This window comes from Salvia splendens, chromosome 5 (genome assembly GCF_004379255.2).
Source record: "Salvia splendens isolate huo1 chromosome 5, SspV2, whole genome shotgun sequence".
NCBI classification, from domain to species: domain Eukaryota; kingdom Viridiplantae; phylum Streptophyta; class Magnoliopsida; order Lamiales; family Lamiaceae; genus Salvia; species Salvia splendens.
Window position 1 is genome coordinate 13,857,575 of NC_056036.1, and position 24,542 is coordinate 13,882,116.

The following is a 24,542-nucleotide window of genomic DNA, read 5'->3' on the forward strand; positions in this document are numbered from 1 at the left end:
CTTAGGGGATTCATATGCCAGCACAAAAAATTAAAAAATAGTACTATAAAAGAAATGAAATTGCGATTTCATATTTGATGTAATTTCCATCATTGATAGCTACAAATAAAATGGAGGAATGGGATACAATTATTATCTATAAATATTTTATATAACTCCTTCCGTTTCAAGCTATATAATGCATTTCTTTTGTAGATGGAATTTGATAAATTGATGTTCAAGGTTAAATAGAGAAAGAAAAAAGTATGAAAGAAAATAAAATAGGAGAGAGATATAGAGTAGTACTTTAATTTTGCTTAAATTAATTTGTTAGTTATCTGTCATTCCCCGATGCAAATATGTAAAGCTTGATAGTATTATTATTTTTAATTTACATTTTTATAGTAATAGTTTAAGCTAATTCTCCAATATATTAATGAGTTTGCTCAACGAGTCTGGTCAAATAGAATAAAGTGGACGTGTGCAATTTCTTTGGTGAATATTCAAAAGCACTATTTAATCCCCAATTAGAAAATATTTTTTTATTCATGAAGATCTAATTACAATCTCATTAGTGTAAACATAATCACTTGCATGGAGTAAATTTGTGCAACCAGTTCGAGAAAAATACTAATCTGCAATTAAAAAAATAAAATGAAAACAATCGAAAAAATGAGTGAAATAATCTAAAATTGGTAGCAACGGAATTTTCAAAAGTCAGCTGGCTCTGGTCTTCATTTACAGGCAGCTTCCTCTCTGCTTCATACTTTCACATTACAATTTACAACTCTCTTCCACTTTCCTTGAACCAAAATACAGAAAAATAGAGAGAGGACAATCTGAAGCTGTATCATGCTGCATGCTTCATCCATCAACATGATCAATCATGGATTCTCCTTAGTCCTCCTCCTCATCCTATTTCTCAGCCTACCTTACAATGGTATCTCACAAAACAACGATCCTAACCAAGACAAAAACATCCTCCTCGGACTCAAACACCAATGGTCCAATCCCCCCTCCCTCACCCACTGGACACCGTCGTCCGACCACTGCACGTGGCTGGAGATCACATGCACGAGCGGCTCAGTCACGGGACTCGGGGTTTTTTCTTCTTTTGTTCTAGACCACACTTATCATTCCTCAAGTGTACTGGACTTTTTTTTTGTTCCGATTTTGGGAGAGACGCATGACCCTCATGCGTCTCCTTTTAATGAAACGCATGACGGAGATGCGTCTTTCATAGAGACGCATGAGGGACATGCGTCTCCCATTTTTTTTGATTTTTTTTGAACGACGCATGACCGTCATGCGTCTTAGGGAGAGACGCATGAGGGTCATGCGTCTCTAAATATACACTACAATGCTGATGGAGGCATGCATTACTCCATTTGACCGTAAGCATAAATTCATGAATAATAATGCTACTAGCCTACTATTTCCCAATTTCTCACTCTTCCACTTTTTCCATAGACATGCAGACCTTGAGTGTCAAAGTATCCATACAATTTCTCAATCATTACATAATGGCTTACAGTTGTATCGTATGTATTTAGAGACGCATGACCCTCATGCGTCTCTCCCTATCGTTCCAAAAAAATCGAAAAAAATGGGAGACGCATGTCCCTCATGCGTCTCTATAAAAGACGCATCTCCGTCATGCGTTTCATTAAAAGGAGACGCATGAGGGTCATGCGTCTCTCCCAAAATTAGAATTCAAAAAAAGTCTAGAACACTTAAGGAATGACAAGTGTGGTCAAGAACAAAAGAAGAAAAAACCCCGGGACTCGTGATAAAAAACGGAAGCATCACAGAGGCAATCCCGCTGTCGATATGCGACCTCAACAACCTCACCCACATCGATCTCCAACTCAACTACATCCCAGGACATTTCCCCACTGTCCTCTACAACTGCTCCAAGCTTGAATACTTGGACCTCTCTAACAACTATTTCATTGGAACAATACCTGATGACTTGGATCGTCTTTCTCCGCAACTCCACGTGTTGATCTTGTCGGCCAACAACTTCACCGGGGACATCCCTCCAGCCATAGGGAGACTGCTGAACCTCAGGTCTCTTCAGATGACAGCAAACTTGTTCAACGGCTCCTTCCCACCAGATATAGGCGACCTCTCAAATCTGGAGGAGCTGTCTCTGAGCTATAACGCTTTTTCACTGCAATCCATTCCACACAGCTTCGCTAAGCTGAAGACACTGCGGAATCTGTGGATGACCGAAGCCAACCTGATCGGAGAAATCCCTGATGGCATTGGGAATATGTCCGCCTTGGAGTCTTTAGATTTAAATACAAACCACTTGAGCGGTGGCATTCCTGGCAGCCTCTTTCTTCTCAAGAATTTAACTATCATGTTCCTTTACAACAACAGGTTATCTGGACCCCTTCCTCAGAGTGTCGAAGCCCCAAAGTTGAAGATTCTTGATGTTTCCAACAACACTCTTAATGGGACAATCCCATTTGAGTTTTGGAAGTTAACAAGCCTTACCGGGTTGGCTTTGAATTTCAACCAATTGTCCGGCGAGGTACCAGCAAGCATAGCCAGGTTACCACAAATTGTAGATATCAAGCTGTTCACCAACAATCTGTCAGGTGTGTTACCACCGGAGTTTGGGAGGTACTCGAAAATGAAAACATTTGAGGTATCTGAAAACCAATTTGAAGGTGAAGTGCCTAAATATCTGTGTGAAAATAAGGTCCTTAGAGGGGTGGTTCTCTTTGATAACAAACTGACAGGCGGGTTGCCAGATTCTCTTGGTGATTGCAGCAGTCTGGAGGTAGTGCGAGTTCATGACAACAAGCTCTCTGGTAGAATCCCTGATGGTTTATGGACGTCACAGAATCTAACTGAGCTGATGATAGGCAACAACTTGTTTTCTGGTGAGCTACCACAAAAACTAGCTCTAAAGTTGGATTGCTCGAGCTGATGAACAACCATTTTTCGGGTTCAATTCCAGCAAGCATATCTTCTTGGGAGAATTTGAGCGTGATGAGGGCAAGTAACAATTTATTAAGCAGTGCGATACCACAAGCATTGACTGCTCTTGCATCTCTCACAGTTCTTTTGCTAGACGGTAATCAACTTTCTGGTGCCCTGCCACCAAATATAGTCTCATGGAAATCTCTCACAACGCTGGATCTCAGTAGAAATCAACTCTCTGGAGAAATTCCTGCAACAATGGGCGCTGTTGCCTAATCTCAACTCCTTGGACTTGTCAGAAAATGCTTTTTCAGGCCAAATTCCCCCTGAATTTGTCTCTTCAAGGGTATCTTTTCTCAATGTCTCCTCAAATAAGCTGTCGGGAAGAATCCCAAGATCGTTTGAAAATGGAGCTTTTCAAGGCAGCTTTCTGAACAACTCAGGACTCTCTTCCAATATCGTATCATTGGGTCTCAGCACTTGCAGTGCTGAAACTAGGAAATCCAACAAGTTCCCTTCTGGACTCATTGCTGCAGTCTCTAGCACCGCTGCTGTGGCCTTCCTAGCAGTCTCTCTTTACACAATGTATGTCTGCAGAAGTTACAGAAAGCGAAAGCAGGTTTCAAGCTCAACTTGGAAGCTCACTTCATTCCAAAGGCTAAATTTCACAGAAGCAATCATATTGTCAAGCTTGAGAGACGAGAATCAAATTGGAAGTGGAGGATCTGGGAAAGTATTCCGTGTCCCCATAAGTCGCTCAGGAGAATATGTGGCTGTTAAGAGGATCTGGGACAATGTCAAGTTAGATGAGAAACAATTCCTAGCTGAAATTCGGATACTGGGAACTATTCGGCACTCTAACATAGTGAAACTACTTTGCTGCATTTCAAGCGAGACCTCAAAGCTTCTCGTCTACGAGTATATGGAGAACCACAGTCTCGATAGATGGCTTCATAGCAGAAACAGATCACACAACATCTCTGGCCATGTTGTCCTGGACTGGCCCAAGAGGCTGCAGATTGCAATTGGAGCTGCTCACGGGCTCACCTATATGCATCATCACTGCTCACCGCCAATTATCCATCGAGATGTGAAATCAAGCAACATCCTGTTAGATTCTAAATTCAATGCAAAGATTGCAGATTTTGGTCTAGCAAGAAACTTGATCAAGCACGGAGAACCTAATACCATGTCGGTAGTAGCTGGCTCCTTTGGATATATGGCTCCAGGTAAGTATTATATTAGTATGATTTTCTGAATATCATTTGATTCCCTGGACTTATTAACCACATATTTCAGAATATGCTCAAACAAGAAGAGTGAGTGAGAAGATCGATGTGTACAGTTTTGGTGTGATCCTTCTTGAATTGATAACTGGAAAAGAGGGTCATTACGGAGACGAGAGTTCGTCCCTTGCTGAGTGGGCATGGCGTCACATTCACAAGGCAAAGAAATACTTGACATTGTGGATGAGGATCTAAAGGATCCGCTCTACTTGGAAGACATAAACACTATACTGAAGCTTGGATTGATCTGTACCAGCACATTCCCTTCCAGCAGACCTGCAATGAAGGACGTTCTGCAAATCTTACTTCGATGCCAGCCCATCAGTGACAAGACAAATGGTAACGAATATGATGTTGCTCCTCTCCTCCAAAGTTCTGACCTAGATACCTGCTTTCAATCTGATCAAAGTGTTTTCACTTCCGTATGATGATGAGTTATATGAAACCTACATTTATACATCTTTACTAGTAATCTTCATATGAATTAGCAGGAGGTATGCTGGATATTCAGATGTAGTAAAGAAAGAAATAGGAATAGAACACTAGATATGATGTCATTGTACCAAGAGTGCAAGTTTTCACCCTTACCTATTTTTATTTTGGTTGTCACAGTTACCTATTAATTAGAACTATATAGATTAATTAAGTGTTTCAGTATTGCACGCCTGTATGTTATATATCATCTGATTAACTGAAACACAAAAGTCAGATTTGTGTAATATATTGTCATGTTAAAATTTTCTGCACAGACTTCCTATGGCAGAATAGTATTGAATAAGGCCAACTAGTATTCAAGCTAATATTCAAGATATCTAGTTAGCAGATTCTACAACATAAGATACTGTATAGAATACTACAATATACAGATAAAAAACTTGATTTGGGCGTACTTCCACTCTAGGAGGAGTTTTACTAGGATACAACCAGAAGTCTCATCCATCAAGCTCTGCACAAGTTGGAATCACAGGAACAAGATAATACTTTTAAAGTTTCCAGTGCAACCATCTTGCTGCGCCTGGGAAACTGCATAATTCCTTGCGTGTTGAATCCTTAGACGGACATTGCCATTTTGAGCCTCGTGAACCTGATACATTCATCTGCTATAAAATATAGCCAAAACTACAATTGCCACAAGTTTTGTGAGTGACAAACAAATCATAACCAGAACAAAACACAACATACCATGGATTTCCTCAATGTATTCAATTCAGCATCTCCATTTTGGGTTAATGGGAGACCAGGACTACACAGAGTCATGATGATCTGATATCACACACATAACACACTGGTAACTAATCAATAATCAAGAAAAACATCTTAATGCGTTTGCCTAAACTAGAGATATTTCACGGTGGCTGAAAAGCTAATAGTTGGAATTGCACAAGAATTTTCTACAACTCGCTGTTGCTTTTGCAGTCCAAATACTTCCATAATGGATGGAACGGGATTAATTACCTGGAAGAAATTGGGGGGGTCGGTTTTCTTCCGCTTCGACGAGGCTTAAATTTCATCATATTTTCGGATTCTGGTCCTCGGCAGTATTTAATCGTTAGTTGAATATAGTTCCTACATGATGAAATCATACTTAAATGGTACAATTCCCCTGTCCCTTTGGTTCATACTAAAAGTGTCTAGTTATTTAGGCTCAAACCCAGCCTAGAATCGGCATGCTCATTCACCGATCGCTTAACTGGTAGCTTGCATCTATAAAACTCAGAGTTTGTGCAAAAAAGTATCTCCGATATAATGATCTTATAAAACTAAAACTGAAAACCATGTAAATGGGCTTGATTGATCCATTTATGGTGAAATAATCATTAAAACTGTAACTCAAAACATCATCACCCAAAATCATTCAGATAAATATTTCAGACTTACAGAATCATGATACAGTCCAATGGTGGTCCAAAGGGGAAATTTCTTTAATAAATATGGGCACCCTTGTCTTCCAGGTTTTTTTTTTGCATTTGACTGCAATTGTATGAATGTGTCCTCTCTATTCATGTTTAGGCAGACATATCTTTTCATCAAAGAACTATGAATGTTAAGTCCTACAGTCAAGAATGTTGTATTCGAAAGCTACGACTCACAGAATAGATTCTCAGCATCAGAGTCAAGGTTTGCTGCTCTCAAGATCTGCAAAATCAAAAGAATAGTTTCATCAAGACCAGGTAGTCATAGTTGTCAGCCACAAGACAAACTTTAAGACATCATCTTCCAGTATTAATAGTCTGATCCTGGCTATCAGTATCCAGCAAAATAGCACTGGGCCACTTCCAGTATTAATTAAACCTTCCTTAATTTGGAAGACAAACTGCCACTCCACCTTCTTTGACACCTTCATCTCAACCACCTTCCATTCTCACTCCACCACAACTCATATCTCTCATTCTTCTATAATTCATCATTCAACAAACTTCCCCTCGTTTCTCATGCACCACTCTCCCAAATACTCTACAAATCTCCAATTTTGATCCAAAGCTACCAACTTCATCTAATTGAAACCACCCTCAATCTCCACAAGGGTTCCATTTCCATAAAATCAATTGGAAATGATATCTGAATCCATGCCGATCCTCACTCCGAAACCTAACGAATCAGCTGCAAACGAAGAAGACGAACATCCCGACGCAGCTCTTCTACCACTCTCCACCTCAGACTCTTGCCCCTCAACTCCAAACGCTAAACCGGCCTCCATTACCCTCACCATCATCCTCCTCTTCCTCTCCACCTGGATTGCTCTCGCCGCCGCCGCCGCCTTCGCATTCCTCTTCTTCCACTCCGCCTCTAATCCGCCCCGGGAGGTGGCCAGGCCGCTCGCAAAGCTCAAGACCCCAGTCGTTTTACTGATTTCAATGGATGGATTCAGATTCGGATACCAATTCAAGACCGAAACGCCCCACATCCGTAGATTGATCGAGAACGGAACTGAAGCTGACCTAGGTTTGATTCCTGTGTTCCCAACCCTTACTTTCCCAAACCATTACTCAATTGTCACAGGATTATACCCTGCTTATCACGGAATTGTCAACAATTTCTTCATCGATCCCGCCACCGGCGACTTCTTCACGATGTCCAGCCACGAGCCAAAGTGGTGGCTTGGTGAGCCTCTGTGGGAGACTTTGGCAAATCGCGGCTTGAAAGCATCAACCTATTTTTGGCCTGGCTCGGAGGTAGTCAAAGGCTCATGGAACTGTTCTAATGAATACTGCATGATTTATAATAGCTCTGTGCCATATGAAGATAGAGTTGATACTGTTTTAAGATACTTTGATTTGAACAGTAGTGAAATTCCTTCGTTTATGACATTGTATTTCGAGGATCCCGACCATCAGGGCCATAAGGTCGGCTCCGATGATCCGAAGATCACAGAGGCGATTTCTAGGGTTGACAGCATGATTGGGAGGTTGATTAGTGGTTTAGAAAAGAGGGGTTTTTTTGATGATGTGAATATCATTTTGGTTGGTGATCATGGGATGGTTGGGACATGTGATAAGAAGCTGATATATCTAGATGATCTTGGGATACCCAAGGATTGGATTCAGTCGTATAGCCCTTTGCTTGCCATCCGTCCGCCATCTGACCATTCGCCTAAGGAAGTTGTGGCGAAGATGAATGAGGCTTTGAAGTCGGGGAGTGTTGGGAATGGTGAGTATTTGAGGGTTTATCTCAAGGAGGATCTGCCTAGGAGACTGCATTATGCAGATAGTGATCGTATCCCTCCAGTTATAGGGTTGGTTGATGAAGGGTTTAAGGTGGAGCAGACGAGGTTGAAGAGGCAAGAATGTGGAGGATCGCATGGATATGACAATGCAATCTTCTCCATGAGGAGTGTTTTCATTTGTCATGGACCTCGTTTTGGTAGGGGGAGGAAGGTCCCCTCGTTTGAGAATGTTCAGATATACAATTTGGTTACAAGCATTTTGAACATTTATGGAGCTCCAAATAATGGAACAGTGTCATTTCCCTCGAGTGTTCTTCTGCCTATCCATTGAGATCATTAGTCATCTCTTGTGTTCAATGAAGTAGATTGGCTGTATCCTGGTGCCAGAGTGGCAAATCATGCCATGCCAGTGATGAGTAGTGTTCGTTATGGGGAGATAGAATGGAGTTTTTCCAAGAGAGAGATACGGGTTGGGTTAGGTTAGGTTAGTTTTTTTTGTTTGCAGAGCTGGACGCGTGAAGCTTATGAAATACTACCAAGGTGGCTATTATGCGTAATGTGCTGTACCTGTAGAAGATATTCAAAAAAATTTGGTGGCATTGTATCAATAATTCGCATTGTATCAATAATTCTCGAGTTTAACTTGAGATTTGTTGTTCGATCTAGATGCTTGACTCATGTCGTGCCACATTGTCACTTGACGGCCCTCAGCCACGCCAGCACTTTTAAAGTATAGTTTTTCTTGCTGAGGCGATGCAGCAATTTGAAATGATACGAAGCTCTACAACAACTGTCGACGATCGTGCTTTGCTTCAAAAGCAGTTTGGATTACTGAATCTTGATCTTGATTTTCTGATCGATTCCATAGGTTTGATACTAATTCTTACAAGTGATGATGTCTTTTACAGATACATTCATCTACTTGATCAAAATTGAATAGAAAATGTTACGATGTTTATAATGTCTGAAAACTGAGGAGTTTGTTATGTATACAAAAGTAGTTGCTGTATATCATGCAGAAAGCTTTACTGCTTTTGGTTGTATAGCCTCCCTATAATTCTAGAATATAGATAGCGCATTATCCCTATATACTTGTATTCTTTTATGTATATAGTAGTACATTATTTCAAGTCGATACTAAACCTTTTTCAGACTTATAGTATTTGATTTTGGATGCAAACATTGACTTATGGTGAAGTAAGAGTTGATGCTGCTGCTATAATGAGACTGAGGTGTTTTTGCATCCCACTTTTAAAATAGTCTTCATAACGAAAAACAAATCAAACACAAATAACAATTTAACTGACTACAACAAGTCCGTATAGCAATTCTAAACTTGGAAACGAATTTAGGGCACCCGCAACGCGTGCCGCCGGCGTTCCGCGTGCCGTTCCGCCGGAACGGTTTCGCCGCGGAACGCGTTGCGGCGCACCATTCCGCTCCCATTCCGTTCCCATTCCGTTCCGCGTGCCGACGGCACGGAACGCGGCACGGCTTGTGCTGCCACGCGCTGGGGCGACGTGGCGCTCCCCGCTTCGTGCGTGCTTCCCACTCGCCGGCCCGCGAGTGGGACACGTCAGCGATATGGCGCAATAATTAATTTTTTTTTAAAATATATTTTTAAAATTTTTTTTTTAACGGTCATATTACCGTTTTTTTAACTTTTTTTATTTTTATTTTTATTTTCGTATTCTATAAATACACCTAATTTATTACATTTCACACACAACTACACATCTACTCTTCCTAAACCAACATCAATTCCTCTCCAATTTTCTATTTCAATCTCCTTCACAAAATGTCCGGCGACGGGAATTACGGTGGTGGCGGCTCCGGTGGGTGGGATCTCAACGCGTTCGGCGATTGGGAGACCATGTACAACACACTTGGTGGTTCCGGGTCGTCGACGTCGGGCACCCAGGGGTCGGCGACGCCGGGTGGGTACCAACCACCCACTTTCGATGTGGATGCCTAAGCTCGACCACCCGGCTCGCGGCTTTCTCAGGGTTTGTCCCAGATTCGGGAGGATATCCCCGTTGAACCCACCCAGGGAGGAAGCCGAGGCGGTGGAAGCTCTAGGGCTGCGTCTGAGGCACCCGAGGAGGAGGAGGAGGAACTGGAGGATCTGGGCCGGCATCCGTACAGCAACGAAGAAACTAAGGCGGTGTACACCGCCTGACTCACCGTCTCGTACGATCCCATCGTCGGGAACCAACAAGCCGCCAAGTGCTTCTGGGAAAAGGTCCGTGATGTCTACCACCAGACTAAGCCGAAAGGGGCCCGGAAGCGCAAATATACAATGCTCCGTGCTCACTTTGGCCGAGTCGACGCACAGGTCAAAAAATTTTGCGGCATCTACTCGGCCGAAGCGGCGAACTACCAAAGCGGAGCTTCGGGCGCCGACATTCTGAGGGCGGCTTTGCGCGTCTTCTACCAGGACACCGGTCTACAGTTCAAATATGTTGATATTTGGCAGCTCGTCAAGGACGAGGAAAGGTGGGCCGGCGGTGTCCGCTCGAGCTCGGGCTCAACCTCAAAGCGCACGAAGCACACGGCGAGCGGCAACTACTCGTCTGGTGACACCGGTGAGGCCAGCGAGGGTGAACCGCAGGTGTTTGGGGGTACGGGGGATCCAACGCCCGACGAATACGGGGGATCCAGCCGTGGGCGCCGTCGGCCGCAAGGGACGAAGGCGGCGAAGGCGGCTAGAGCGAGGAAGGGCCGAGGCGAATCAAGCCAGTCGGCCTCGGGATCGGGCTCGCGGGGAGGCTCGGACACACTTATGGTGGCGTACATGACCGCCACAATGGCGGACACTTCCCGCTCCTCGTACGCCCAATTCACGGCCTAGTGGAACGGAATTGTGTATATGGCAGCACAACTTGGCCTTCCGACTCCCCCTCAACCTCGACCGCCTCCGGAGGATGATTCGCCGACGGAGTAGTTTTTTTATTTTCCCACGTTTAATTGTGTGTTTTTTATTTTGTGTTTTTTATTTTTTTAGGATTTTAATTGTGTGCTTTTTTTATTTTTTTTAAGTTTAAGTTGAATTTTTTTTAATGTTGTGTGTTTTTTAATAAAGTGTGTTTGTTTTTATTAAAGTGTGTTTATTTAAATTGAATTGGGTTGGAAATAAAAAAAAATGAAATTGAATGAATAGTAATTTAAGGAACGGTTAAGGAACGGTTAAGGAACGAAGGGTTGCAGGTTCCGTTCCTTAGTTAAGGAATGGAGTAAAAAAGTACAGTGGGGCCCTCAAATAGTGGTTTAAGGAATGGTATAGGAACGGTATAGGAACAGCGTTGTGGATGGCCTTAGAACCAAGTGTTAGGAACTTCGAAATGAACTAAAATAATAAAGTAAATATTACTACTCCTTTCATCCCATTACACGTGAGACATTTTTTTTGAGCACATGTTTTTAGGAGTGAAATAAAGTAGAAAGAAAAAGTATGTTGTTTTTGGACAATGGGTTTGGATCCCCTGCTGTACTCAAAACCATGACAAAATATGATGTTCCACGCCATATTATATTCCATCCGTCTCAATAAATATGAAACATTTGGTTTTTGGCACGAGATTTTATGCAGTATTGTTTTGTGAGTTAATTAAGAAAAAGTAAAGTAAGAGAGATGAAAAAGTAGAGATAGTTTTGTTTCCATTTTAGGAAACGTTTCATTTTTAATGGAACAACCAAAAAAGGAAAACGTTTCATTTCTAATGGGACAGAGGGAGTATATATTAATTTCTTATTTTATTTGAATAATGTGATGTGTGGAACATCATACACACCTTGCTGTGCTTTGCAAAGCAGATGATCCAAATCCAACCGACAACTTCTCAATAAAATGGTTGCCGTTTTGAAATTTGATTTCTTTTTTTTTCTTTTTACTTTAAAAGTTACTCCCTCTCTTCCTTATTAATAGAGACATTTCTTTTTGCCACAGAGTTTAAGAATAGTGTGTTAAATGGATGGTAAAAAAGTAAAAGAGAATAAAGTAAAAGAGATTAATAGAGAATACAGTAAAAGGGAGAATTATTTTCTGCCAAAAATAGAAATGATTCAATTAACTTGAAACTTCTCGAAATAGAAAAATGACTCTATTAATATGGAACGGAGGGAGTAATATTTTTTGCTTCATTTGAATCCATAAATTACCCTTTGTTGTGATTTTTGTTCACTTTATGCTCACTAGAATCTCTCTTTTAAATAGACTAAATTCTATACTTTCATCCTTCATTTATGTTAAATTTTGATTTAACAAAACTTTTAAAAAATTATTTGATTTTGTGAATAAAAATGAGAAAATGAGTTAGTGGAATGTTGACCACAATCGTATATACTCCCTTCGGACCCCATTTAATATCTTATATTTTCTTATTTTGACGATCCAATAAATGTCTTATCTCGCTTTTACTATTTTTAGTAAGTGTGACTCATATTCAACTAACTTATTTGACTCACAATTATTTTAAACTAATACTCTATATAAAAGTGTACTTCATATTCTACAAACTTTTTAACTCACTTTCCTTCATAAAATCAAATAATTTCTTTAAACCCTGCACTGGTCAAATATGAGACATTTAATGGAGATCGAATGGAGTATTGGTTTAAATAAAAAAAAGTAAATGAGAATTTAGATTGTGGACATCCCAAAATGGCAAAATGATACATTTTATTTACGGATGAATGGAGTATATTTCACTTTCAATTTATATATGGGGTACTGGCGCCTAATATCACGAAACTTTCCAAAGTTTGTTTTTTCCACACGAACTTTAAACTTGATATATAATATCATGAACTTAAATAATTGTTGCATTATTATCACCGGCAACAAAATCCGACTACATTTCACTTACCATCACCACATGTCGGATATGGTTATCACTGATATAGTTATGTGATTACAAAGTCCCTAGACAAGGGCGGACGCAGAAATAAATAACGATAAGGGCTGATATTTCTAAATTTTGTTTTAAGGTATATTTTTGGGTATTTTAGAATATTTATCGGGTTTTTACATAATAATTTGTGTTAAACTTGGATAAATTTGGAAAATTTACAAAAGACAAAAGGTTAGAAAATTAATTTATTAAGGGCTTTAGCCCCACCCTTATTATACATGTGTCCGCCCCTGTCCCTAGAATGCAGATATGATTACCTATCTCATTTTAATGTAATCGGATTTTGTCGACGATGATAAAAATGTACCAACTATATAAGTTCGTGATATTTTATGTCAAGTTAAAAGTTTGTGTGACAACATAAACTTTTAAAAAGTTTCGTGATATTAGGCGCCAAATGCCAATACACCTTTATATATGTACTTGCTGGGTGTTATTCTTGCAATTAGCATAAGGCTCTAATGTGTTGCTATTAGGGCTGGAGAAAAATACCGAAATACTGAAATACTAGCCTTATCTTATCGAAAAAATATCGAAAATATCAAATTTTTGGTATACCGTGATTTTCGGTAACCGTATGAATTTTCATATACTGCGGTATATTGTTGCATACCGAAATTCGGTATACACCGTAAATTAAGGTATACTCCCTCCGTCCCAGTTTAAGAGTCCCATTTAAAATTTACTATATTTGGACATAGAATTTAACCTTATTGTTGATGAAATTTACATTCAAATGTCATTACTTTCATAAAAATAAAACAAAACAAAATCTCTTAAACATACAAAAAGTCAAAAGGGTCTCACTTTCCACTACCTCACTTCAATTATTACACACTCCAACAACCACTACCTCACTTTAATTATTACACACTCCAACAGTTTTTTAAAACCCGTGCCCTAACTAAATTGCACTCCTAAACTGGGACGGAGGGAGTATATCGTAATATATAAATATAATTATATATAAAATATATTTTATATATTTTAAAATTATAAAATCTATTGTGAAATATAAATATGAATAAAAATATATTTAATATATTTTTAGAATTATAAAATATAAATAATATATAAAAACTCAAATTATCTATTTTCATTGATGTTGTATGTCAGGTATACCACAAAAGTACGGAATACCAAAAATAAGTATGATATCGGTATGGAATTTCGCCATACCGAAAACAAGGTATGCCGATAATTTTGGTAAAGTAAGGTATGATATTTTCATATACCGACTTTACGATAAGGTATACGGTATGGTGGTTTCGGTAAGGTATACCGTACCTACCCACCTCTGGATGCTATAATGTTGTTGACCAAAATATCTCTTCTTAATAGACTAAATCCTATTTATTCAATGTGTTGCTATAATGGTGTCGATTTTTCAAATCTTTATTATCACATGTCATTTTTAATTACAATTGGCAATCTTTAATAATCTAAAATATTATTAAAAAACTTAAATTTTATATAATCTCTTGATTTAAAATATTTTTCACAACCCATATATCAAAGTGGCAATAAATTTTATGAAGTTATAACGAAAGCATAATTGCATATGCGGTGACTTTTGTTACAAACAAAATAATAGTTCTAGCGACGTATTTCTCTTTCTGAATATGCATCTGTCTGTGTACAAGGGATATTTTATACAGAAAATTTTGGATTTCAAAATATAGATAAGTATATTTGTATATCCAATATAACAATTTTACACTTAGAGTCTTTGACGTTTAAGTTTTTGGATGCAGTTAACATCGGAATTATACAATTTTTATCATCCCGAATTTACCCATCGATGGGATTTTTACTTAGTAGCAATATTTGATTGGTGGAAAAAGACCTAAACAAGAAGAGGCACACTGTGGCCCATACATATGCAGTATGCACTGTGCATACACCATTTAAATCTAATTATGATCAATATATTTATGAACACAGTTTGCTTTTTTTCCAGATAAGCGCAAACAGCTCATCTTCTTCTGGCCAGATTCAGAAAAAAAATCTTCCAAATTCAGCAACTAACTTTAGCCATCTAAAAGAATTTTTCTCTTAACACTAAACCATAATTACAACTATACAAGAAATGGAACATAAATAACAAACAATCAGCCCTAAAATATCATCTGCACTTGTGTCTATTATATATAAATATGTACAACAAATTAGAGGTGAAAAAGGCTCCTCCTCACTTCCACACCTTTATAGCTCCATCTCTACTGCTTGATATCAGAAGTCTCTGGTTCAATCTCACAGACGCCAGAGAGAGTACCGAGTCATGGTGACACCCAGCAGAATCAGTAGCCGCAGCAGCAAGAATTGCTTTTCCAGTCAACCTCGTTGCTAGAGGTCGTCTTTTTGCTTCCTGCTCAAAACAACGACTAAATATTAAGCTTCACACAGATATCAGGCAGATAACACAGTTACACATTTATCATCAGCAACCACTTTCAGAGTTAGACAAATTTTAGTACTCCATAAAAGGCATGAATTTCTCATGAGTATGAGAATGCATAATCTTCCTACAATCATTCTGTCAATGTTTACGTACAACAAATGGGAGCCATCAAAATCATAATAACCAACGAAAACTTGAATTTCTAAATTCTGAATTCGGTAAGTACATGATGAAAGATTGTGGCTGTGAAAATTGTAATACTATTGAGTTTAAAATGGACAAAAGCAAGACACAAAATCTCTGAATAATTTCCTTTGTAAACTTCCTCCGTAAAAAGGGAATAAAAAATCATGGTGTTCACCACTACCAAAAAAACAGCAGATTTTAAGTTGCATCACATAGTAACATCGACCTATTTTATGTAGCACCAAGGATTACTAAAAGATCTAAAGAAGAAACGAGCAGAATATATCATAGAGGTTATAGATGAACAAAAGTTTCTAGCATGTCATTCCACACAGATCCTACCCAGTTTCTGTGATAACATGCACAAAGATAGCTATACCAGGGAGTGTTGATCTTAAAAATAAAGCAACAGGAGAAACTTGGAGGTGTGATACATACATTTGTGCCTGTGTGCATGCGTGATTGGAAACATACATGAGATCAGGATAACTCATTTGGTAAACCAAGGCATCGTGTTAACTCATTCCATTACCTAAGCATGACTATTAGTTGAAAATGACGCAAGAGAAAGGTCTGTAACAGGCCTGTTTGATTCGTATGGAGTAAATGTTCTTGTCAAAGTAGAAATAGAGGCTAAAAGGAATCACAAATTCACAATCGTATTGTACTTAAGTGCTCCTCCAAACAGGATTTCTGAACGCAAAGGAAGATATGCTAAGAAAAATAAATTTTAAAATAATTATGTGACTGTATAATCTTATTGCTTATTTTTCTCATAAGTCAGAACTCCAGGCAAGTAGTACTTCTAAACACTACTCCCTCACTCCCGCTATAAATGGATTTTATACTTATTGGGTTGTCCCACTATAAGTGACCTAGTCCAGAAAAGAAAACTTTTTACACAAAAAGTTAGTCAGCACCTACTACCTCATGCACGAAACACAACTTTCTTATCCTATGTGCCCAATTTGTATAGGCCACTAATTGCGGGACTGAGGGAGTATATCCTAACACATCACAAGCAGCAAAGTAAGGAGCAAGTCTATCAATCTGAAATACCTGCACAACTTGCACTCCAAAACTAGATTTTGTCTCATAGAAATCATCATTTCCAATGCCTTTAATAGATGGTCCACATACACAATACGTGCGTTCAGGGCTGAAAATAGAAGTGTGAATATCAATAAATGGAAATTTTTTAACAAAAACCTGAACCTCTCAAAATTAAGCAATATTGAGTACCTGAAATGGTCCCAACGACGAATTTTCAAATCAGTTCCACCAGTCAATAAATCTCCACCAGGTAACGGGAGCAATGCACGGATACCAGGAACACGAATTGAGGGCTCATTCAGTTCATCAACCCTGTACTTTGAGTTTGTACTTCGCCTTATCTCTGATTTAGAGTTAGTCTTCGAAGATGGTCTGGCCAAGGCCCAAGGTGACTCAGAATTCTCAGCATCAGATTCAAGGTTTGCTGCTCTCAAAATCTGCAACATCAAAAGAATAATTTCATCAAGACCAGGCAGTCATAGTTGTCAGCCACAAGACAAACTTTAGGACATCATCTTCCAGTATTAATAGTTTAATCCTCGCTATCAGTATCCTGTAAAATAGCAGTAACTAAGCTTTCACACTGGATGCTTTTCTTAATTGTTTAAAATAACTGGATCAATTAAATTATACAGTTTCAGTTCAAAATTATTAATAAGATTTATCATTTTCTAAAGCTAGAACCCATGATTTAGTATTTGGCTTACATTTGCTCAAAATCAAGGCCATCAAACTAAAGAAATCCACTAATCACTCGAGAGAAAGATCAGATGATACAGTAGTCACTTGACTCACTTATTTCGAAACTTAATATAGTACTTAATACTGAACATAACGGAAAGCTACATTGGAGAAAAGATTAGAATCTAGTATACCTGGTGACAGCTTCCATTTTCAGCATTCCAAAGAGAGACCTCATTACACCCAGCTGCAACATAAACAAGTGGCCTTGTCGCAACAGATAAGGGGGTACCGGAAGGAGGAACAAAAAGACACATCTTTTCAATGGGGCATGGAAGAGAATATTGCCATGAGTTAACAGGTATGCAGAATCTAAGATCCCACAAAGTAAGCACACCCCTTGATGATCCAGATACAAACCAATTACCGCAAGGGTCTGCCACAAGAGAAGATATATAACCCTCCTCTGGAGAAACTTTGGTATTCCAACTGTTTGAATTTGTTCTTGTGTCCCATAGATGGACCCCACAGTTCTGAGTGCTGTATAGAATCATTTGGCTAGTATTACCATCAGCAGAATAATTCAAAAGGCTAAGTATAGCACCTTCTCCAAAACCAGTTTTCTTGACATCAGTTATGCCAGAATAATTTTCAACCACATTTCCAAGCCCTCTGGAGATGTGATCAACAGAAAACATATGCATCATCCCATCACTTGCCCCAACAACAATTTGAGTAGTACCTTGAAGCACCGCAACACACATTGCACGACTTCCACCTAGAGAATAGGTTAGTCTAGACCGAAATGAGATGTCCTTCTCCAGTTTCTTGCAATCCCATATCTTTACAGTAGAATCTTCAGAAGCACTCACAAAAAATTGCTGGTCCATTGAAATGGAAATATCATTGACGGCAGATCTGTGCTCTTGCAAGTGAGCAACTAACACCCCGCGAGGTCTCCATCCTGAATCAGGAATAGTTGATGACCATGCTAACGATGTCGATTCTGTTGCCTCAACCGAGTTATCCCCAATGGTGAGAGAACCCCCTTTTATTCTGTCAGGAACTCCTGTTTCATGAAATTTGCTACCCACAAAAGCTGTTTCATCAGTTTCCCTGTCATCTACTTCATGTACAACCCTTCTCAATTGTGCAGGACCATTACCAACATACACTGATCCTGAAACAAGCTTAGGAGGAGGTATTGTACTTGCTAAACTAAACGATTTATTTACTGGATCCATCCAAGGCAGAGAAGAAGTACTGAAACCTAAGGAATTATATGGTAATGAAGTATCAGAAACAGCTGGAGCAGTGGTTGATGTCCGCCTGTGATCAAACTTAAACTGGTATAGAGGTACGCTTTCTGCTGATTTTTCAATGAAGCTGTTCATACAGCTCATTTGGGGAGACATAAATCCAGAGAGCTGAGATTTTTCTGAGGCACCACGATCATGGGCTTCTTCTTGGCTCAAAGAGTTTTGCATTAAATTTCCCATAGCTTTAAACCTGCCTTCATTATCATCTAACTTAGAGGAATCAAACTGTTCGGCAGATGTACTAGTAAAGCTATGATGTCCAAAGTCATTTTGTCTGTCAGACATACATTTAATAGGATCCAGCTCCTTGGCAGTTCTCTGAAGTAAGTCTATGGCTTCAGATTTTCTAGACTGTGATGATGCATTGTACCAAATCTTTCTCTGTCTCTCCAGCATGTCTGAACTTCTGGCATTTTCTAAAACCTGATGGTATACCTCTCTTGAGACAGGCGGCTTCAGACACCCAAGAAGAGCTTTTACCGAGGCTAAAGATGCTGGTTGTCTGCGCAAGAAAGGGCGTATAACTGGGACCAGAAATACATAAGAATCTACTGCACCAAGGTTCTCACTACTAGCCGCAATAAACGTAACAGCTGCTCTCCTGACCCACTTACTTGGATAACATAGCAAAGGGAACGCACGCTCAATCATCTCAAGCAGTATCCTCTTCCTCAAGAAACCACTTCTACAAAGAATGGCCAGGCAATCCAATGCATTGACGATCACGGATTCCGTAGTATCAATAAGCGCTTGCTCAATATAAGGTAAAAGGTATTCCTCTACACTTCGTTGGCCCACAAAGAAACAGACATATATTATTTGCCCATAAAATACAGTTCTCAGCTGTTCATCGCGATCATTCAGAAAAGCAGGGAGGATAGGTAGCAAAAAATCATTACTCTGCTTCTGGCCAAAAAACCAACAAAGATTGCCTATATCCTGCAGGAGTGCTCTCCTTATGTTTGGTGTTTGCTTTGGACCCATCACAAGTTCTTGAATGACCTCTGCAATAGATTTCCGTAACTGTCCAAGCTGGGCGTCATTATTAAGCCTCTGAGGCTCTCCATAAAAGTCTGAGGCTGGCAGTGATGTTTTTCGTGATGAATTCTCATTAAGAACCCCTGCCTCGGTCAGGCTTATTGAGTGAATCAAGAACCCATAAGCAGTCAGTGCCAGTTTAGATATATTGCTGCCATAGCAAATCCTCACACTTTCCTCAGGATCATCAGGAAGCATGGAAAGCATAGGAAGAATATACTCCGGAAAGATTTTGGCATCACTTGGAGGAAAATCCCTGACTAACGGAAGAATGTCACACAAAGTCTCCAGTGCTGCACAACGGACAATGGCAGCTGGATCTGAAAGCACAGCTATAACATAAGGAAGGATACGCTGCAGTCGATCTTCATCGTCAATATACAAAGAACAAGACTTCAGCAGTAAAACAGCAGCCCTCCTTATAAAAGGGACCTTGACATTGCGAATGCAAGAACATAGAAGTGAAGCAATCAAAACCATACCCTCACAGCTTAATATATCCTGAGGTAGAGGCAGAAAAGGCATTCCAAAAGAATCTGATTGATTATTAAAATCTGATATCAACGAGCTCAAATCAGTCATTGTGATCTTTTTCAGGAAAGGATGGTGACTCCGCTGGAATTTATTGGAGATACTTTGAATAACCTCACCAGGAGATTGTAAACCGCTGTGCTTCTGATTTTGAGAGTCTATGGTCTTCACACTACTATCTTGCATTGTCTCCATGCTCAAATTCCCATTGTTAAGTTTCACATTTCTTAGCAAGGTACTCATGTTATCCAGGAGATCAAATCGATCACAAGTAATGCCCTTCTTGGTCTCTTTTCTTTCATTCGAAGATTTATCTGCCCCAGTGGAACCTTGTTTTACATGTTCTGGCAAGTGGCTTGTATCATTATTAGACGTTTCTGTTTCAGATACCACATCCTCAACTGCCCTGTTGCCAAGCATCTGTCTAAGAATTTCTTGGAAAGAGGTCTCGCATGCTAGAACCTGCAGCACCGATTACCTTGACTGAAACAAAACGACTATGCAAGTATAAAAACGAAAAGATCAATATGATTTCCTTACCCTTGCATCACAACTCAGAGGATTTAATAAGGAATAGAACTTATGGAGAAACGGTGAGAAGAAACATGGAAACACAACACCCGCGTAGTTCTGCAGGTAGCTCTCAGCAGAGCACCTTGACTCTGGGTCTAGTTGAATCATATGAAGAATCATCTTACGGATTCCTGAATCTGGAATCTTCATTCATGCAATAACACAGAAATCACTCAGCAGAGTACATTTACAGGAAACCAAAAGAGAAGTTAAATTCTAATGATTCAGTGAGCTCAATTATAGATGAGACATTATATGCATACAAGGAAGTTCAATAGCAATCAGATAGAGAAGGAACAAACCAATTTGAAAAAAAAAACAAAGTTCTTTAAAAGGATACACCCACAGCATAAGGAGGTACCTTTTCAAGATGCTGGGTAGGATCATATTGTCCTCTTCGATACGCAAGGAGTTGGGAAAGTTCAAACAAGGGTTGGCCTTCGAGAAAAAGCTCAGCAATTACGCACCTGAAACACAGTTGTATGTTTCAAATCTTGGATGCTAAACACCTTAAAGCTCCATGAATATGCAGATATCAGGGTTATGCATGACAACTGACAGGGTAACACAAAATTACTAAAGATGTTAGCATCAGTAAGTTTTAAACCTTACCAATTAATCCTATAACTAAAATATGGTTATTCGATGGGACAAAGAAAATAAGTGGGTATAAATTAAATGAATAAGTTAGTGTCTGTTCACTACAATATACTTCTGTTCATGATGGTCTGTAATTTTATGATATCCTAATTGCAATTTCTCTGCAGTTGAGATGCACTACTTTATTTGATAAGACAATAACGCATATACATCTGCCAAAAGAACAGCTGCTGAAAATTAAGTATAATTCCTTACGACACTGTTATGAAATGGCAGAACATTACATATATATTCATGAGATGATAAGCAAACTAGTATAGCAATAACCAATTTGCCAATTTTGGTGAACATTTCCCAACATGTGTTTGACACAGGTAGTCCTACTAACAAAAGAAACAAAATTGAATTATAAAATGCCACCACCACTGTCCTCAAACTGAATTTGACAAACAGAGGAAGATTATTAGCAGTCTGTCCATGGGCAATTTTTAAGAAGAAAAAGGAAAAGAAAAGGTTGGGGGTTGTTATCCGTCCTTAATACACTGTCAGATATAAGCTCATGTACGTGGTTGATTTATCACATAACAGAGGTTTACACGAGTTTTATCATAGCAATAATGCATTTATGGGCACAATACTTACCCTACAGAAAAGATATCCATTGATGGCTTCAAATTTGCATCTTGGGAGACTTGCGTCTCCCCACCATGCTCATAGAACCTCTGAAAAATACCCACATTAATTATTGATAGGAGATGTCCAATTCATGGATTGTAATTACTTAGTTATACAACGATGTCCACAGCCTGACTAGTGTCTATTATAAAAGTTTCCAGAATCACAACTAAACAACGATGTGATCTTATATCTATAGGATGGCAAGCTGAGATATGATAGATACAACAAGGTCGGAGTGTATCCAACTGTATCCTTATTATATGTAAATCTAAAGGTTAATTCATATGAACAAATCCTTGGTCCTTGCTAATTACCTGCCCGTTCAATTAACATTAGTTCTTGGTGTCTCCTCACTAACAAGATGGGTGCTAAAGAGACCATAGGAGAACGTAATATCCCTGCCTAGCAAAACAATCCATATTGCATTTTACACATTTCCTGATCTAAATGTTATCATATACCTAGACATACTAATAGCTCCTGGTATTAAAGAGTGTATACAAATTTTGATTGCACCTTCAAAGTTAAATAATGATTAGAAATGAGAAATGGGAAAGAAAAAAAATAAGAGAATACATAATTTCACACACCTCAGGTGCAACATAACAGCGTCTTCTTCCCCCGGTATCGAAGAAGAATGAAAAATCAGAGGGATCGTCATAAGGGATATATGTAGGCTTAAATGATGCAAAATCAGCAAGGTAGAGCCAGTTCCAGGAAGTGACCAACACATTCTCACACTTAATATCGCCTGCAATACATTATGATATGCTAAAGATGAAGCAGATACATTCCAGGTACATAAAAATAAGTTAAGTGTTTATCTAACCATGGCACACTCCATGCTCGTGACTCTGTTTCACGGCATAAAGCAACTGCAACAATAGTAAGTGAAAATTAATATCCTACTTTCTAAGGTATGGTTCCACTAATGCATCATCATAATTTAACCGACAGAGGGAGACAGGAACCTGAAAAGCCAACCACTTCTTTTCGACAAGACTAAGGAATGGTCGAGTACTCAACCGATCATGAAGATTGTTAAAGAAGTATTGCCTCAACAAATAAGCAGCTTTATCTGTTTCAAGCCAAAACTGCAAAAAATGAATTCAATAAGAAAGAAATTTATGAAACAGTTTAAAAAATGAGACACTGACTGCAGGAATCAGATTCAAATGAACTAAGACTACAGACCCTCATTTATCCATCAGCACCGAGCAGAAGGCAAATTTATCGATTAAAAGCCAGAATGAGAGATATGATTTACTTATTCACCTATAGTTTATCTTGGGTCACATGGTGTTATCTCCCACTACTGGCTACGAACTAATCTCTATAGATTGACAATTAAATAGGAAATTCAGCACAATTTTAAGGTCTGGTTCTGAAATAATTTACTGCCTACATATTTCACCTAACTGAATTCACAAAATCACCAACAACTGAACATGAACAAGAAATACCTATGAAGCCATCAAATATAAGTAACACGTTAGGCGTGAAAGAATCGGATAAGTGGAGCGCGAAAAAGGGGAAACTAACCTGGAAGGGCCAGACATGGGGGTGATCGAGCTTGGAGAATATATCTCTAATGCGAACGAGATGGCGCTCATAGTCTCGCAAATCAATTGAGTCGCCGCGCTTGAAGTAGACCTTGACGAGCACCAAACCCTCATCGTGCTTGCAGAGTATGGACTTGAGAAAGCGGTCCCTGCCGAGGACTTCCTTGAGCACCAAGTTGTACGAAGACGGCAAATCATGCAGATAGTATTCCGTGGCCGAGGCCTGCGTCGTCCGCGCGATCTTGTTCCCCATCCAATTTGATCGAGGTTCCCGATTGTATCACTTGGTAATTTGATTGGTTTAGGGAGAATTAGAGTGCGTGTAGGTAGGGGTTTAGAAGTTGTGGATGTGGATTAATGGAGGAATTGCCATGGTGGTTGTGATGGGGGAGTAGGATTTGGAGCTGTGGCAAAATCTGGTTTTCCGTTCAAGATTCAAAGAGGGCTTTCTTTGTGATCAATACCTATTTCTCAAATGTTATGACCACACCACCAATTTTCACTTTTAAAATCACTCTTTATCACAAATCAGAGTGGGCAATAGGAGGAGTATTTTGCAAGACTTGATTAATGGTTGTAACATTTATTATATATTTCATGAATCATAGACTAAAAACTCTGATTGGAATTATTTTGATAAGCTCTATATTCATAGTATATTATTCACGTCCCAATAATTTAAAATTTAAAATTTAAAATTTAAAATTAAACACGAACACCTGAAAATCACAATCCCCGTTCCTTATTTATTAGCTGAAAATGGATATTAGTATTCCCTAAAGTCTTCACTTAGGCCAAATTATTGCAATTTTCAATAACTTTAAAATTGTTATTACACGTTTTAAATTTTATTTGTTAGTAATTCCTAACCTAACCAAAAAAGATATCACGGTGAAAAACTTATTGAGTGAACTACAAAAACTAGTTCTAGAAAATGGATTTACATCTCTTTAGTAGGACTACTAAATATTTATAAAATCACATTTTCAGTTAAAAAGTTTTATAAATTTCAAATTCAGACCCGATTTTTAATATTCTATCCTTCAGCCCTTGAGGGGAGTATTTGTCCATTTAAATTGATTTGAGGAGTGAGTTGGAGTACCAAACTTGTGATTTTTTAATTTTTGTGTACTTCAGTTATAAAATT

At 38.9% G+C, this 24,542-nt stretch overlaps 3 protein-coding genes and 1 pseudogene across 4 annotated transcripts; 2 read left to right on the top strand and 2 right to left on the bottom strand.

The window, feature by feature from the left end:
• Positions 1–584: 584 nt before the first annotated feature.
• Positions 585–4,798, top strand: LOC121804741 (annotated as a pseudogene).
• A 124-nt stretch (positions 4,799–4,922) lies between these two features.
• Positions 4,923–6,227, bottom strand: LOC121804740. The gene is made up of 3 exons (XM_042204384.1): positions 6,078–6,227; positions 5,382–5,462; positions 4,923–5,283 (listed from the first exon to the last, which is right to left on the bottom strand). Exons 1-3 carry the CDS (start codon positions 6,225–6,227, stop codon positions 5,161–5,163), a joined length of 354 nt encoding a protein of 117 aa, XP_042060318.1. The 3' UTR covers positions 4,923–5,160.
• On the top strand, positions 5,655–8,950 carry LOC121804739 (venom phosphodiesterase-like). The gene has a single exon (XM_042204383.1). It carries the CDS (start codon positions 6,752–6,754, stop codon positions 8,192–8,194), a length of 1,443 nt encoding a protein of 480 aa, XP_042060317.1. The 5' UTR covers positions 5,655–6,751; the 3' UTR covers positions 8,195–8,950.
• A 5,860-nt stretch (positions 8,951–14,810) lies between these two features.
• Positions 14,811–23,888, bottom strand: LOC121804742 (serine/threonine-protein kinase VPS15). 2 transcript variants are annotated; one of them, XM_042204385.1, is made up of 11 exons: positions 23,376–23,888; positions 22,805–22,927; positions 22,663–22,708; positions 22,424–22,584; positions 21,798–21,877; positions 20,917–21,022; positions 20,523–20,699; positions 17,289–20,444; positions 16,603–16,850; positions 16,420–16,519; positions 14,811–15,141 (listed from the first exon to the last, which is right to left on the bottom strand). In XM_042204385.1, exons 1-11 carry the CDS (start codon positions 23,646–23,648, stop codon positions 14,965–14,967), a joined length of 4,647 nt encoding a protein of 1,548 aa, XP_042060319.1. In that variant the 5' UTR covers positions 23,649–23,888; the 3' UTR covers positions 14,811–14,964. The 2 variants fall into 2 exon arrangements, with proteins under 2 accessions (XP_042060319.1, XP_042060320.1); XM_042204386.1 differs by lacking the exon at positions 21,798–21,877 and having other exon boundaries at positions 22,805–22,911; positions 23,376–23,507.
• Between the last annotated feature and the right edge of the window lie 654 nt (positions 23,889–24,542).